The sequence below is a fragment of the Hyaena hyaena genome, unplaced genomic scaffold, assembly GCF_003009895.1.
Source record: "Hyaena hyaena isolate Hyena2069 unplaced genomic scaffold, ASM300989v1 scaffold_184, whole genome shotgun sequence".
Classification (NCBI taxonomy): domain Eukaryota; kingdom Metazoa; phylum Chordata; class Mammalia; order Carnivora; family Hyaenidae; genus Hyaena; species Hyaena hyaena.
The window spans coordinates 998695-1013406 of NW_024080817.1; the positions used below are offsets into that span (position 1 = coordinate 998695).

A 14712-nucleotide genomic window follows, 5' to 3' on the forward strand; every position below is an offset into this window, starting at 1 on the left:
ATACTGGAAACCACTCTTTTGTATCATTAAAGCATTTTAGTAACCATCTCTGTTACTATCTTTACTAGTAAAAGAGCTATATGGTTTTTGTTTCTATTCTTAGAACTTACATTTCCAGAGAACCTTATTTAAAAGGACATAAATATAGGACAAATGGTAGAAGAAAAACACTTAGCCTGTACATAATTATGTGATGAAGACTTTAGGAAGCTACATGGTATGACAAAAAGGCAGAGAGTTTGGAATCAAACAGAAGTAAGCCTGAGTTCCAGCAGCCTCACATTACTATGCTTTTGTTTTTATGATTAGAAGCAAAAATACATTCCAGGGACTGCAGATTTATTTCAGTGGTCCACTTTAGAACTGTATCAACTTTGGAAAATTATCGAACATTTCAAAGCTCAATTTCTTCATATGCAATACACTCAGAGAGGTGATGGGGGGACTAAATAAGAAAACATGTACGGTGCCTGGGTAGCTCAGTCGGTTGATCATCCAACTTCGGCTTAGGTCATAAACTCACAGTTCATGAGTTTGAGCCCCACGTAGGGCTGACTAGCTGCTGTCGGCGCAGAGCCTGCTTTGGATTCTCTACCCTTCCCTTGCTCGTGCTCTTTCTCTCTCAAAGATAAACAATCATTAAAAAGAAGAAGACGGAAACCTGTAAAAGCACCTAGGCACAGGAGCTGGAGAGCCTCCTGCCTTGCTCCTTGTCCTTTATATAGAAACCTAAATTACCCACTAACATGCAGAATGTATATAGGCAGGCTTTTTGCAAGAGGGAGGCACCCATTTACTTGTCCTAGAGGAGCTAGTATTTCAAATGATATTTGAAAATGAGAAATGGCTAAGACTAACAGGTGAATAGGCTGCTGACAGAAGACCCTCCTAATGAAATGACTAGGATGAGACCAGACCAAAAAAAAAAAAAAGGCGGTGGCAGAGCCTTGCCGCCTACTCAAGATTCATTCTCCCTTTCTTGGAAAGAGTTACTGATTGTGTTGGGAGAATTCTTCCTTATAGCTACAGTGGCCACATGACAATTCTGACGAGGAAACAAAAGCAAGGATTTTTGGAAGAATGTTGCCATCCTTGATTTTAGGTCCTGGTATTTCCTGCATCCTGTTTTGTAGACAAGATATGACATCTGTGCTAGAGCATGATGCCACCAAGAAGGAAAATTCAAGAAACTCCTAAGAATCCTATGTGCTGATATCTTACAGAGACTGAATCAATGCTAGCTATATATAAACTGAGTCATTATTTTGTTTAAAGCATTATTTGGATTTTTGTTAAAAGCAACCAAACTCAACCCTTAACTAAAACAAAAGTTACAGTGTGATCACATTTTATGCTAATCAGACTTCTGCAAATTTGTAGTGAGATACAAAAGAATTAACAAGTTTCACTTTATGTGTAACTTTAATACAAATCACCCCAAATTAAAATTCAGCAGGGAGTGTTTGACTTGTAGCTAAGCCATACATAAAAATAAATTCAAAATGGATGAAAGACCTAAATGTGAGCCAAAAAACTATAAAAATCTTAGAGGAGAAACACAGGCAGCAACCTCTTTGACCTCTGCTGGAGCGACTTCTTACTAGACACGTTGCCGTTGCCCAAGGCAAGGGAAACAAAAGTAAATTATGAACTATTGGGACTTCATCAAGATAAATAGCTTCTGTACAGCAAAGGAAACAATCAACAAAACTAAAAGGCAGACTATGTAATGGGAGAAGATATCTGCAAATGATGTATCTCATAAGGGGTTAGTATCCACAACCTATATCAACTCAACAGCCAAAAAACAAATAATCCGGTGAAGAAATGGGCAAAAGACATGAATAGCCACTTTTCCAAAGAAGACATCAAGATGAATAACAGACACATGAAAAAATGCTTGGTATCGCTCATCATCAGGGAAATACAAATCAAAACCACAATGAGATATTACCTCATACAAGTCAGAATGGCTAAAATTAACAACACAAGAAACAACAGGTGTTGGTGTGGCTGTGGAGAAAGAGGAACCCTCTGGTGTTGTCGGTGGGAATGCAAACTTGGGCAGTCACTCTAGAGAACAATATGGAAGTTCCTAGGGGCGCCTAGGTGGCTGGCTCAATTGGATAAGCATTGGACTTTAGCTCAGGTCATGATCTCACAGTCTGTGAGTTCGTGCCCCATGTCAGGCTGTGTGCTGACAGCTCAAAGCCAGAGCCTGCTTCAGATTCTGTGTCTCCTTTTCTTTCTGCCCCTCCCCTGCTTGCTCTCTCAAAATAAACAAACATTAAAAAGAAAAAAATTATTAAAAAAAAAACAGTATGGAAGTTCCTCAAAAAGTTAAAAATAGAATTACCTTATGATCCAGCATTTGCACTAGGAGGTATTTACCCAGAGGATACAAAAATACAGATTCGAAGTGGTACATGCACCCCAATGTTTATAGCAGAATTATCAACAACAGCCAAACTATGGGGAGGGCCCAAATGTCCACCAACTGATGAATGAGTAAAGAAGATGTGGTATATGTATACAATGAAATATTAGCCACCAAAAGAATGAAATCTTGCCATTTGCAAGGGCATAGATGGAACCAGAGTATATCATGCTAGGCAAAATAAGTCAGTCAGAGAAAGACAAATACCATATGATTTCACTCATACATGGAGTTTTAGAAACAAAACAGATAAACATATGCGGGGGGGGGGAGGGGAGAGGAAACAAACCATGAGACCCCCCCCCAAAAGAAACACTTAAAGAAGTGAGGGTTGATGGACGGAGGTGGATGGGGGGTGGGCTAGATGGGGGATGAAGAAGGGCACCTGTTATGATGAGCACTAGGTACTGCATGTAAGTGATGAATCACTGAATTCCACCCCTGAAACCAACACTGCACTGTATGTTAACTAACTAGAATTTAAATAAAAATTTGAAAAGAAAAATAAGTAAATAAAACTAGTTAAGCCAAATGAACTGTATTCATGCCACTATCACATAGCAGCGTCATCTTATGCCGTAAGAAAAAACTAGCACTCACCATCCTTTTCCAATACTGTGGGAACCATATTCTTATTAAATGCACTAGAATTTCAGCTGGTGATTAGTATGCTGGCTTTTATTTTTGAAAAGTTATTGCTATACACCAAAATATTTTTTATATATCTGTTAACAATACAGACCAAAGTTCCGTAAGTGGAGTGTTAGTACCAGTGTAAAACAAAACCCCCTCATATCATTAACTTTTGAAGTTTTACATAAGAAACATTGTGTCCACATTACTGTGGGTTTTTTTAGGCTAAGAAACAAAAGTACACTCCAGTGATTGTAGATTTATGTGCCCCAAGAATGCATCAATCCTGTTTAACATTTATTCCTACAAAGAACTTAATCTCAAAACATTTGAGGTTTTAATTTGTTTTATTTATATGAGAGAGAGAGAGAGGAAAATGAGTGGGGAAGGGGCAGAGAGGGAGGGAGGCAGGGAATCTGAAGCAGGCTCTGTGCTGGCAGGAGAGAGCTCGATGTGGGGTTCTAACTCACTAACTGTGAGATAGTGACCTGAGTCAAAGTCAGACATTTAACTGACTAAGCCACCCAGGCACCCCTGAGGTTTTAATCTTATAGACCACTAGCAACATATTCTCAGAAAATTGCAACAGCTTTGAACCTGGTGTAAAGGAACAGACAGGATTTATGAAATAATAAAATAATGAAGTGAAAACTGGATAAAAATGTTAAAGCACCAAGTTAGGATCTTAAACAAATTCTTCAATCTAGTGAAAAGCTATCAGAATGAGTGATTCACAGAGGCAGCAGATATAAATTGCCATATCATTTTCTTTGTATCACCATGGAGATAAATACTACCCTGACTTCATTATTTGGCCAAATGAGGATTGACAAATGCCTATATGCTTTTAGTAAAGCAACTTTGCTTAAGAGGTTATTAATGTCATAAGGTGACAATTTTGAAGTGTGTGGTGGTAATAAAGCTAACATGTCTTTGTAATATGAAGTAATTATTATTATTGCCAACAGATAAAGAATAGCCATTGACCTAAATGAAAAGTCAAAGAAAGACTAATACCATATGATTTCACTTATATGTGGAATCTAAGAAACAAAATAAATGAACAAAGAAAGAAAAAAACAGACTCTTAAATACAGAAAACAAACTGGTGGTTGCTAGGGGGGAGGTATTTAGGGGAATGAGCAAAATAGATAAAGAGTATCAAGAGATACACACTTCCAGTTATAAAATAAGTAAATCATGAAGACGAAAAGTATAGCATAGGAATATACTCAATAGTGTTCTAATAACACTGTATGATGACATGGTGACTACACTTACCATGGTGAACAATGCAAAATGTATAGAATTGTCAAATCAACATGTTACATATTTGAAACTAATATAACACCATAATGCCAATTACACACACACACACACACACACACACACACAGAACAGAACATTAACTAATGCTTTAGATTTCTTAAAACTGTCTATATTATAGAAAGAATTTTTAAGTTCCTTAAAGGAATAGACCATGTTTCATGACTGATTGAAGAGTTCAAACACAGTAAGAAATACATAGCTACTGAAGTGACTTCTCTGACATGTTATTACCACTTAAGAGTCTTTATCGCCATGTGATTTTCTAAATGCTCTTTTCCTAGCAATATGTAAAAGGAAAGAGTAAGATCAATGATTCACTCCTTTCTTTATTCTTTGCCTTCTGGCTAAGGGATTAGGGAAAAAGTACTCTGAAGAAACTCCATATGAGCCATTTCCTTAATTCTCCAACTACTGACCAGGAAAACATCACAGGTCTTCTCTTCCCCTCTCTCTCTATATATTTTTTCAGGTAAAATTCTAGTATTTTTAGAACACTTAAGCATGAAAATGATAGTAAATAATATTTATCAAATGGATGCACAGAGTAGGCGAGAAAGATTCATCTTTTTTCTCCTTGGTTTAGGTAGAATCTCCCTTTTCAAATTCTCTACTATAATGCATACTTAAGTTCTGAACATAAGAGATATCTGAAAGTGTGGCCACCAATATTAACAATAAAGGAAGAATTTTAAAGGTAATTATCTTTATGTAGTGGAGCTAAAGGTAATTTTTGTTTCTTTCTTTACATTTTTAAATTTTTAACAGAAAAAGATACTTTTATAATCAGTAAAAAAAAAAATCACTATGGGGCGCCTGGGTGGCTCAGTCGGTTAAGCGCCTGACTTCGGCTCAGGTCATGATCTCACGGTTCGTGGGTTCAAGCCCCGTGTCGGGCTCTGTGCTGAGAGAGCCTGGAGCCTGGAGCCTGGAGCCTGGAGCCTGTTTCACATTGTGTCTCCCTCTCTCTCTCTGACCCTCCCTTGCTCACGCTGTCTCTCTCTCTCAGAAATAAATAAAACATTAAAAAAATTTTTTTTAAATGACTATATATTTAAAGGAAAACATTAATATTTGTTCATTCACATTTACATTTTTCATGGCCATTGCGTATCCAAAATGATTTCTGCCACCTAAAATACTCACAGAAAGTGTGTAATGGCAAATAAATTTCATTAACAACCTAAACAAAATATTATTATAAATAAATAAATAAATGCTATGAAAAAATTTCAGTATGAATTCTAAAGGTATATTTTAAAAATTGGCCTAATTAACATGAACTGAAATTTCATTAGAATAAAACTTCAGTGGGGCGCCTGGGTGGCTTAGTCAGTTAAGCGTCTGACTTTCGCTTAAGTCATGATCTCGCGGTTCGTGGGTTCGTGGGTTCGAGCCCTGCGTTGGGCTCTGTGCTGACTGCCAGCTCAGAGCCTGGAGCCTATTTCAGAGTCTGTATCTCCCTCTCTCTCTAACCCTCCCCTGCTCACGCTGTCTCTCTCTCTCTCTCCTAGAAATAAATAAAAAACATTTAAAAAATAAAATAAAACTTCAGAGAGAACTCAGTGTCTCATTTAAAAGGAATAACATAGGAATCATATCCCAGAGGATGAAGAAAGATAAAAAGGGGTAGAAGGCTTATATAAGCAAATCATAGCAGAAAACTTTCCTAACCTGGGGAAAGACACAGACATCAAAATCCAGGAAGCACAGAGAACTCCCACTAGATTCAATAAAATCTGATCATCAACAAGGCATATCATAGTCAAATTCACAAAATACACAGACCGGGAAAGAATCATGATAGTAGCAAGGGAAAAAGAAGTTCTTAGCCTACAAGGGAAGACAGATCAGGTTCGCAGCAGTCTATCCACAGAAACTTGGCAGGTCAGAAAGGAGTGGCAGGATATATTCAATGTGCTGAATCAGAAAAACATGCAGCCAAGAATTCTTTATCCAGCAAGGCTATCATTCAAAATAGAAGGAGAGATCATGAGTTTCCCAAACAAAAACTAAAGGAGTTTGTCACCACTAAACCAGCCCTACAAGAAATTTTAAGGGGCACTATCTGAGGGGAGAATAGATGACACAAAATAAAAAAGACCAAAAGCAACAAAGATGAAAAAGGACCAGAGAACTCCACCATAAACTCCAACTCTACAGGCAACACAATGGCAATAAATGTATCTCTCTCAGTATTCACTCTAAATGTCAATGGTCTAAATGCTCCAATCAAAAGACATGGGGTAACAGAAAGGATGAGAAAACAAGATCCATTTATATGCTGTTTACAAGAGGCCCATTGTAGATCCAAACACACCTTCAGATTCGAAGTAAAGAGATGGAGAAGCATCTGTCATGCTAATGGTCACTAAAAGAAAGTCGTAGTAGCCATACTTATATCAGACAATCTAGATTTTAAAAATAAAGACTATAACAAGAGATAAAGAAGAGCATTATATCATAATTAAGGAGTCTACTCACAAAGAAGACCTAACAATTGTAAACGTTTATGTCCCCAATGTGAAATACCCAAATATATAAAACAATCACAAACATAAATAATCACAAACAATAATACCATAATAGTAGGGGACTTCAAAACCCCACTTACAGCAATGGACAGATCATCTAAGCAGAAAATCAACAAGGAAACAATGGCTTTGAAGGACAAAGTGGACCGGATGGCCTTAACAGATATATTCAGGACATTGTATCCTAAAGCAGAATACACATTCTTCTCGAGTACACATGGAACATTCTCCAGATTAGATCACATACTGGGACACTAATCAGCCCTCAACTAGTACAAAAAGATCGATATCATACCATGCATATTTTCAAACCACAACACTATGAAACTCGAAATCAACCACAAGAAAAAATTTGGAAAGACAACAAATACTTGGAGACTAAGGAACATCCTACAGTGAATGGGCTAACCAAGAAATTAAAGAGGAAATGAAAAAGTACACAGAAGCCAATGAAAATGATAGCACCACAGCCCAAAACCTCTGGGATGCAGCAAAGGTGATATAAGAGGGAAGTATATAGCAACCCAGGCTTCCCTAAAGAAGGAAGAAAGAAAGGTCTCAGATACACAACCTAAACTTACACCTTAAAGAGCTGGAAAAACAATAGCAAATAAAACCCAAAACCAACAAAAGATGGGAAATAATAAAAGATTAGAGCAGAAATCAATGCTATCAAAATAAAAAAAAAAAAAAACAGAATAGATCAATGAAACCAGCAGTTGGTCTTTGAAAGAATTGATAATCCCCTAGCCAGTTTGATCAAAAAGAAAAAGGGAAGGACCCAAATAAATAAAATCAAGAATGAAAGAAGAGAGATCACAACCAACACTGCAGAAATACAAATAAGAGAATATCATGAGCAATTATATGCCAATTAAATTGGGCAATCTGGAAGAAATGGACAAATTCCTACAAACATATAAACTACCAAAACTGAAACAAGAATAGAAATTTTGAACAGACCCATAACTAGCAAAGAAATTGAATTAGTAATCAAAAATCTCCCAAAGCACAAGAGTCCAGGACCAGAGAGCTAACATCTTTGTAATATGAAGTAATTATATTACTTCACATATTTAAAGAAGATTTAACACTTATTCTTTTGAAGCTGATCCAAAAAGCAGAAATAGAAGGAAAATTGACAAACCCATTCTATGAAGCCAGCATTACTTTGATTCCAAAACCAGACAAAGAACTAAAAAGGAGAACTATAGACCAATTTCCCTGATGAACATGGATGCAAAAATCCTCATCAAGATACTAGCCAACCTGATCCAACAATACATTAAAAAAATTATTCACCACGACCAAGTGGGATTTATACCTGGGATGCAGGGCTGATTCAATATCCACAAAACAATCAACGTGATACATCACATCAATAAAGAAAGGACAAAAAACACAAAAACCACAAGAACCTCTCAATAGATGCAGAGAAAGCATTTGACAAAATACTGCATCCTTTCTTGATAAAAACCCTCAAGAAAGTAAGGATAGAAGGATCATCCCTCAAGATCATAAAAGCCATATATGAAAGACCCAACACTAATATCCTCAATGGGGAAAAACTGAGCGCTTTCTCCCTAAGGTCAGGAACACAACAGGGATGTCCACTCTCATGACTGTTATTCAATGTATTGGAAGTCCTCGCCTCAGCAATAAACAAAAAGGAGTAAAGGGCAACCAAATCGGCAAGAAGTCAAACTTTCACTCTTTGCAGATGACATGATACTCTATATGGAAAACCCAAAAGAGTCCATCAAAACACTGCTAGAACTGACCCATGAATTCAGCAAAGTTGCAGGATATAAAATCAATGTACGGAAATCAGTTACATTTCTATACACCAATAATGAAGACACAGAGAAATCAAGGAATCGATCCCATTTACAACTGTACCAAAAACCATAAAATACCTAGGAATAAACCTAACCAAAGAGATGAAAAATCTATACACTGAAAACTATAGAAAGCTTATGAAAGAAATTGAAAAAGACACAAAAAATGGAAAAATATTCCACGCTCATCAACAGGAAGAACAAATATTGTTAAAATGTCGATAATACTCAAAGCAATCTATATATTCAATGCAATCCCTATCAAAATAACACCAGCATTCTTCACAGAGCTAGAACAAACAATCCTAAAATTTGTATGGAGCCAGAAAAGACCACGAGTAACCAAAGTAATCCTGAAAAAGAAAACCAAAGCTGGAAGCATCATAATCCTGGACTTCAAGATGTAGTACAATGCTGTAATCACCAAGACAGTATGGTACTGGAACAAAAACAAGACACTTAGATCAATGGAAAAGAATAGAGAACCCAGAAATGGACCCACAAACATACAGCCAACTCAGCTTTGACAAAGCAGGAAAGAATATCCAACGGAATAAAGGCAGTCTCTTCAGCAAATGATGTTGGGAAAACTGGACAGCGACATGCAGAAGAATGAACCTGGACCACTTTCTTACACTATAAACAAAAATAAATTAAAAATGAATTAAAGACCCTAATGTAAGAAAGAGAGCCATCAAAATCCTAGAGGAGGAAGCTGGCAAAGACCACTCTGACCTTGGCTGCAGCAACTTCTTAGTCAACACATCTCTGGAGGCATGGGAAACAAAGCAAAAATGGACTACTGGGACTTCATCAAGATAAAAAGTTTCTGCACAGCAAAAGAAACATCCAACAAAACTAAAAGGCAACCAATGGAATGAGAGAAGATATTTGCAAATGACCTATCAGATAAAGGGTTAGTATCTAAAATCTATAAAGAACTTATCAAACTCAACATCCAAAAAACAAATAATCCAGTAAAGAAATGGGCAAAAAACATGAATAGATACATTTCCAAAGAAGCCACCCAGATGGCTAACAGACACATGAAAAATGCTCAACATCACTCACCAGCAGGGAAATACAAATCAAAACTACAATGAGATACCACCTCATACTAGTCAGAATGGCTAAAATTAACAACATAAGAAACAACAGATGTTGTCCAGGATGTAGAGAAAGAGGACTTCTTTTGCACTGTTGGTGGGAATGCACACTGCTGCTGCGGCTCTGGAAAACAATATGGAAGTTCCTCAAAAAGTTAAAGATAGAACTACCCTATGACCCAGCAATTGCCCTACTATTTATGCAAGGGATACAGGTGTGCTGTTTCGAAGGGGCACACGCACCCCAATGTTTATAGCAACGCTACTGACAATAGCAAAAGTATGAAAAGAGCCCAAATGCCCATCAACAGATGAATGGATAGAGAAGATGTGGTATGTATATATACAATGGAATATTACTCGGCAATTAAAAAGAATGAAATTTTGCCCTTCGCAACAATGTAGATAGAACTAGAGGGTAGTATGCTAAGTGAAATCAGTCAGAGAAAGACAAATATCATATGACTTCATTCATATGTATAATTTAATGAACATAAGGGAAGAGAAGCAAAAATAATATAAAAACAGGGAGGGGGACAAGAGACTCTTAAATATAGAGAACAAACTGAGGGTTGCTGGAGGGCTTGTAGCGGGGGACGGGCTAAATGAGTGAGGGGCATTAAGGAAGACATTTGCTGGGACGAGCACTGGGTTATATACGTAGGGGATGAGTCACTGGAATCTACTCCTGAAATCATTATTGCACTATATGCTAACTAACTTGGATGTAAATTAAAAAATAAAATAAAATAAAACTTCTAAATTCTAGCAGACTGAGCGACATGTAAATTTTTAGTTTTGTGAATTTGAGATTTGGACTGAGAGTGATGTGAACATTGCTGCTTAATGAAATCCTAATTATACTTCTTTCTCTGTAGTATAAACTTAAACTTCACATGCTTCGAGTTGTCATTTCTACACAGCTCCCCAGAGCTCCTCCTGCAAGCAAACAGAGAAATCCCTACCTGTTCTGCCTTGCCCCGTGGCTTTCTTCAATAGCACTTCATCCTGACTTCATGACTTGGCCTTTTAAATCCCAGAAATCACATAGAAAACTAAAGAATTATTTTATTTTGTTTTACTAATTAAAGGAACTGTAAACAACATTCTTTGCTGATAGAATATACAAAATTGTATACACAGTTAAGTTGTCTCAAAGGAATTATTTTGGCAGAAGATCACCTAAAAAGTGTTAGGTAGTGTGAGATAGAAAAAATTATTTCTTTTGTCTTTAAAAATTCCTACCTCATCAAATCCAGCAGCTTGCAAGTCTTGAAGCATTTGTGGATTAACTTCTGAAGTACTCCGACTTGTTTCATTTGCAAATGGTTGTAGAGAATTTCGAATTTCCAGTAAGGCTTTATGATGCATCCCAAATTTGGGTGGATTTCTGACTTGTCGGGGATCTTCAGTTGACATTTTATTCATGTTATGCTCAGCCTTAGCAGCATCCGATGGTTTGGATAAATTCCTAAGGGATTCCCGAATTTCTTGCAACATTTGCCGGCTACTGCCAGAGTAGTTACTGGCAGGAAAGGTCTTAGGCCTCATTTGTCTATATCCTTCTGGCTTTTCACTCCTCTTCATGAAAACATCTATATTTATAACCCACACAAAGGACTTCTTTAAGGGCTACTTGATAGGTTCAGAGCTTTCTCTTGAGCAAAACTGAAAAAGATCCTTTGCAGAAGTCCCCAGGAATGCTGAACTTCTTTACAATCTAAATAATTAACCCTATAAAAGAAAAATAAGTAAATAAAAGCTATAAAGTGATTAATAAAGCAGTATCACATGTTTGGGGGGAAAAACACTAATTTAGTAGTTAGAGACCTGTGTTATAGTTCTGGCTCCATTAAGAATTACTATATGGATGCAACAAGTTAGTTAACTTTTGTGCCTATTTCCTAACCTATAAAATTACCTCAAGTACTTGTTATGGTGATAAAATATAATTTTAAGAGTACATAGTAAGCTGGGGTGCCTGGCTGGCTCAGAAGAGCATGTCATTGATCGCAGGGTCATTGAATTTGGGCCCCATGTTTGGTATAGAGAGTACTTAAATAAATAAAAAACTTAAGGGGCGCCTGGGTGGCTCAGTCTGTTAAGCATCCAACTTCGGCTCAGGTCATGATCTCAGGGTTAGTGGGTTCGAGCCCTGCGTCGGGCTCTGTGCTGACTGCCAGCTCAGAGCCTGGAGCCTGTTTCAGATTCTGTATCTCCCTCTCTCTGACCCTCTCCTGCTCATACTGTCTCTCTCTCTCTCTCTCTCTCTCTCTCAGAAATAAATAAAACATTAAAAAAAATTTTTTTAAATACACAAAAAACTTTTAAAAAAGGGTGCTTAGTAAGCATATAAATTATATACAAACGGGGCATCTGGGTAGTTTAGTGGTTAAGCGTCCAACTTCAGCTCATGATCTCATGGTTCACAAGTTCGAGCCCCACACTGGAGCCTGCTTTGGATTCTGTGTCTCCCCCTCTCTCTCTACTCCTCCCCTACTCACGCTCTGTCTCTGTCTCTCTCTCTCAAAAATAAACATTAAAAAAAAGTATATACAGATGTTAAGGGATTACTAAGTGAACAACACGATGGACAAACTCTCATCAACTAACTTCACCTTGCAGCTATGATTCTAGACTGTACAAATTAGACTTCAAGTCTTCAAGTATAAGATTCTTTAGAAGAAAGGGTATTGTTGCTTTAAAAAAGTTTTTAAGCCACTAGTCCAAAAGATACCTTTACACTTTCAAAAACAGATACTTGAGTGTATTTTCCAAACTGTGGGCTGGGACTCTAGAGACAGTAAGATTATTAACGATGGGATGGGGGAAAGGACCTTTGGTGACAATTTGTCTTATCCTCACTTATTGGATGAATGTCTTCTAAAACACACTGGAAGAATAGTCATGTAAGTCTACTTAAATGTCCTCACTGATAGGGAAATCACTAATGCAAGAGAGCCATTCCATTTGTGACCTGCACCAAGCGTGAGAGGTTTTCTTTCTGTGGAGCATCATGAAATCCCACTCAGTGCATACTGAGAGCCTATAATGGGCCAGTCCGAAACAACTTTGCCTACATCCTTATTTAACCATCCTCACAGGCCTGTGAAGCAGGTTCACCACCTTTACTTTGTATATAAGGAAACTGAGGTTTCATAAAGTTTGGGTAAAACAGTTTGTAAGTGGTACCACGAATGAGATGTGAAACATTGCTAATTATCATATATTAGGAATCTATTTCTATTCTTCTATTTTTTAAAGTAATCTCTATACCCAACACGGGGCTCGAATTTACAACCCAAGATCGGGAGTCACATGCTCCACCAAGCCGGCTGGGTACCCCATTTCCATTCTTTAAATGTAATCACCAGTCACGTTACACAAAAAGTCTACAGACAGATACAAATACATCCTTCTAGTCATTTGGGGCTCAACCGTATGTTACCTTTTCACCAACTCTTTCTCTGGTAACCTACTGAAAAATTTAAATATTATAGAATTAATATAAAGTAGAAGTCCCTCATCACCCACCTCCCTCAACGTAAGAATCACTATAATAGGCTGAATAATGGCATCCTAAAAGATACCTACTTCCTAATCCTTATAAGCTGTAAATATTATCTTATTTGGAAAAAGGGGCTTTGCAGATGTCATTGATTTTGAGATGGGAGGATTATCAGAGATTACCAGCAGTATGCACAATTATAAGTGTTCTCCTGAGCAGAAAGGGGAGATCTGATACAAACAAAAGGGGAAGAGCTAATGTGTCCATGGGGACAGAGAGAGGTGGATTGGTGTGGCCAGAAGCCAAGGAATGCTGGCAGCCAAAGTGGCAAGGAACAGCTTTTCTCCTAGAGCCTCTGAAAGGAGAATGGCCTTGTCAACACCTTGATTTTGGGCCAGTAATACTGATTTTGGATTTCTGGCCTTTAGAACTGTGAGAGAATTGGGGCGCCTGGGTGGCTTAGTCAGTTAAGTGTCCGACTTTCGCTTAGGTCATGATCTCACGGTTCGTGGGTTCGAGCCCCGTGTCGGGCTCTGTGCTGACTGCCAGCTCAGAGCCTGGAGCCTGTTTCAGTCTGTGACTCCCTCTCTCTCTGACCCTCCCCTGCTCATGCTGTCTCTGTCTCTGTCTCTCCCTCCTCCTAGAAATAAATAAAACATTTTTTAAAAATTTAAAAAAAAAGAACTGAAAAAAGAATAAACGTGTGTGTGTGTGTGTGTGTGTGTGTGTGTTTAAGTCCTTGATATTGTAGTAATTTGCTATAAGCCTCAGGAAACTAATACAATCACTATTAATACTGCATACGGCCAAAAGATACATGAAAAGATGTTCAACATCATTCATCATCAGGGAAATGCAAATCAAAACCACAATGAGATATCAACTTATACCTGTCAGAATGGCTAGAATCAAAACACAAGAAATAACAAATGTTGATGAGGATGTGGGCACATGAGAGTTCATTATACTATTCTAACTTTTGTGTGTGCTTGAAATTTTCCGAAACAGAAATGCTCTGGATCTTGAAATGGTTCTGCTGCAATTTACTCATTCATATACAAAACACACAGGATTTCTTTAAAGGAACCATTTGGGGCACTTGGGTGGCTCAGTTGATTTAGGCTCAACTGACTCTTGATTTAGGCTCAGGTCATGATCCCAGGGTCATGGAATAAGCCCTGCATCAGGCTCTGCGCAGAGTGTGGGGCCTGCTTAATATTCTCTCTCTCTGGGGCGCCTGGGTGGCTTAGTCAGTTAAGCGTCCGACTTTCACTTAGGTCATGATCTCGCGGTTCATGGGTTCGAGCCCCGCGTCGGGCTCTGTGCTGAC

General features: G+C 37.8%; 1 protein-coding gene across 3 annotated transcripts in view; it reads right to left on the bottom strand.

The window, feature by feature from the left end:
* LATS1 (large tumor suppressor kinase 1) overlaps positions 1-14712 on the bottom strand; it is a 54548-nt gene that overhangs the window by 26273 nt on the left and 13563 nt on the right. For all 3 annotated transcript variants that reach the window (XM_039240942.1, XM_039240945.1, XM_039240944.1), the window contains exon 2: positions 11120-11608. In XM_039240942.1, coding sequence (XP_039096873.1) covers positions 11120-11461 — 342 coding nt within the window. In that variant the 5' untranslated portion in view covers positions 11462-11608. The remainder of the gene's footprint in view (positions 1-11119; positions 11609-14712) is intronic.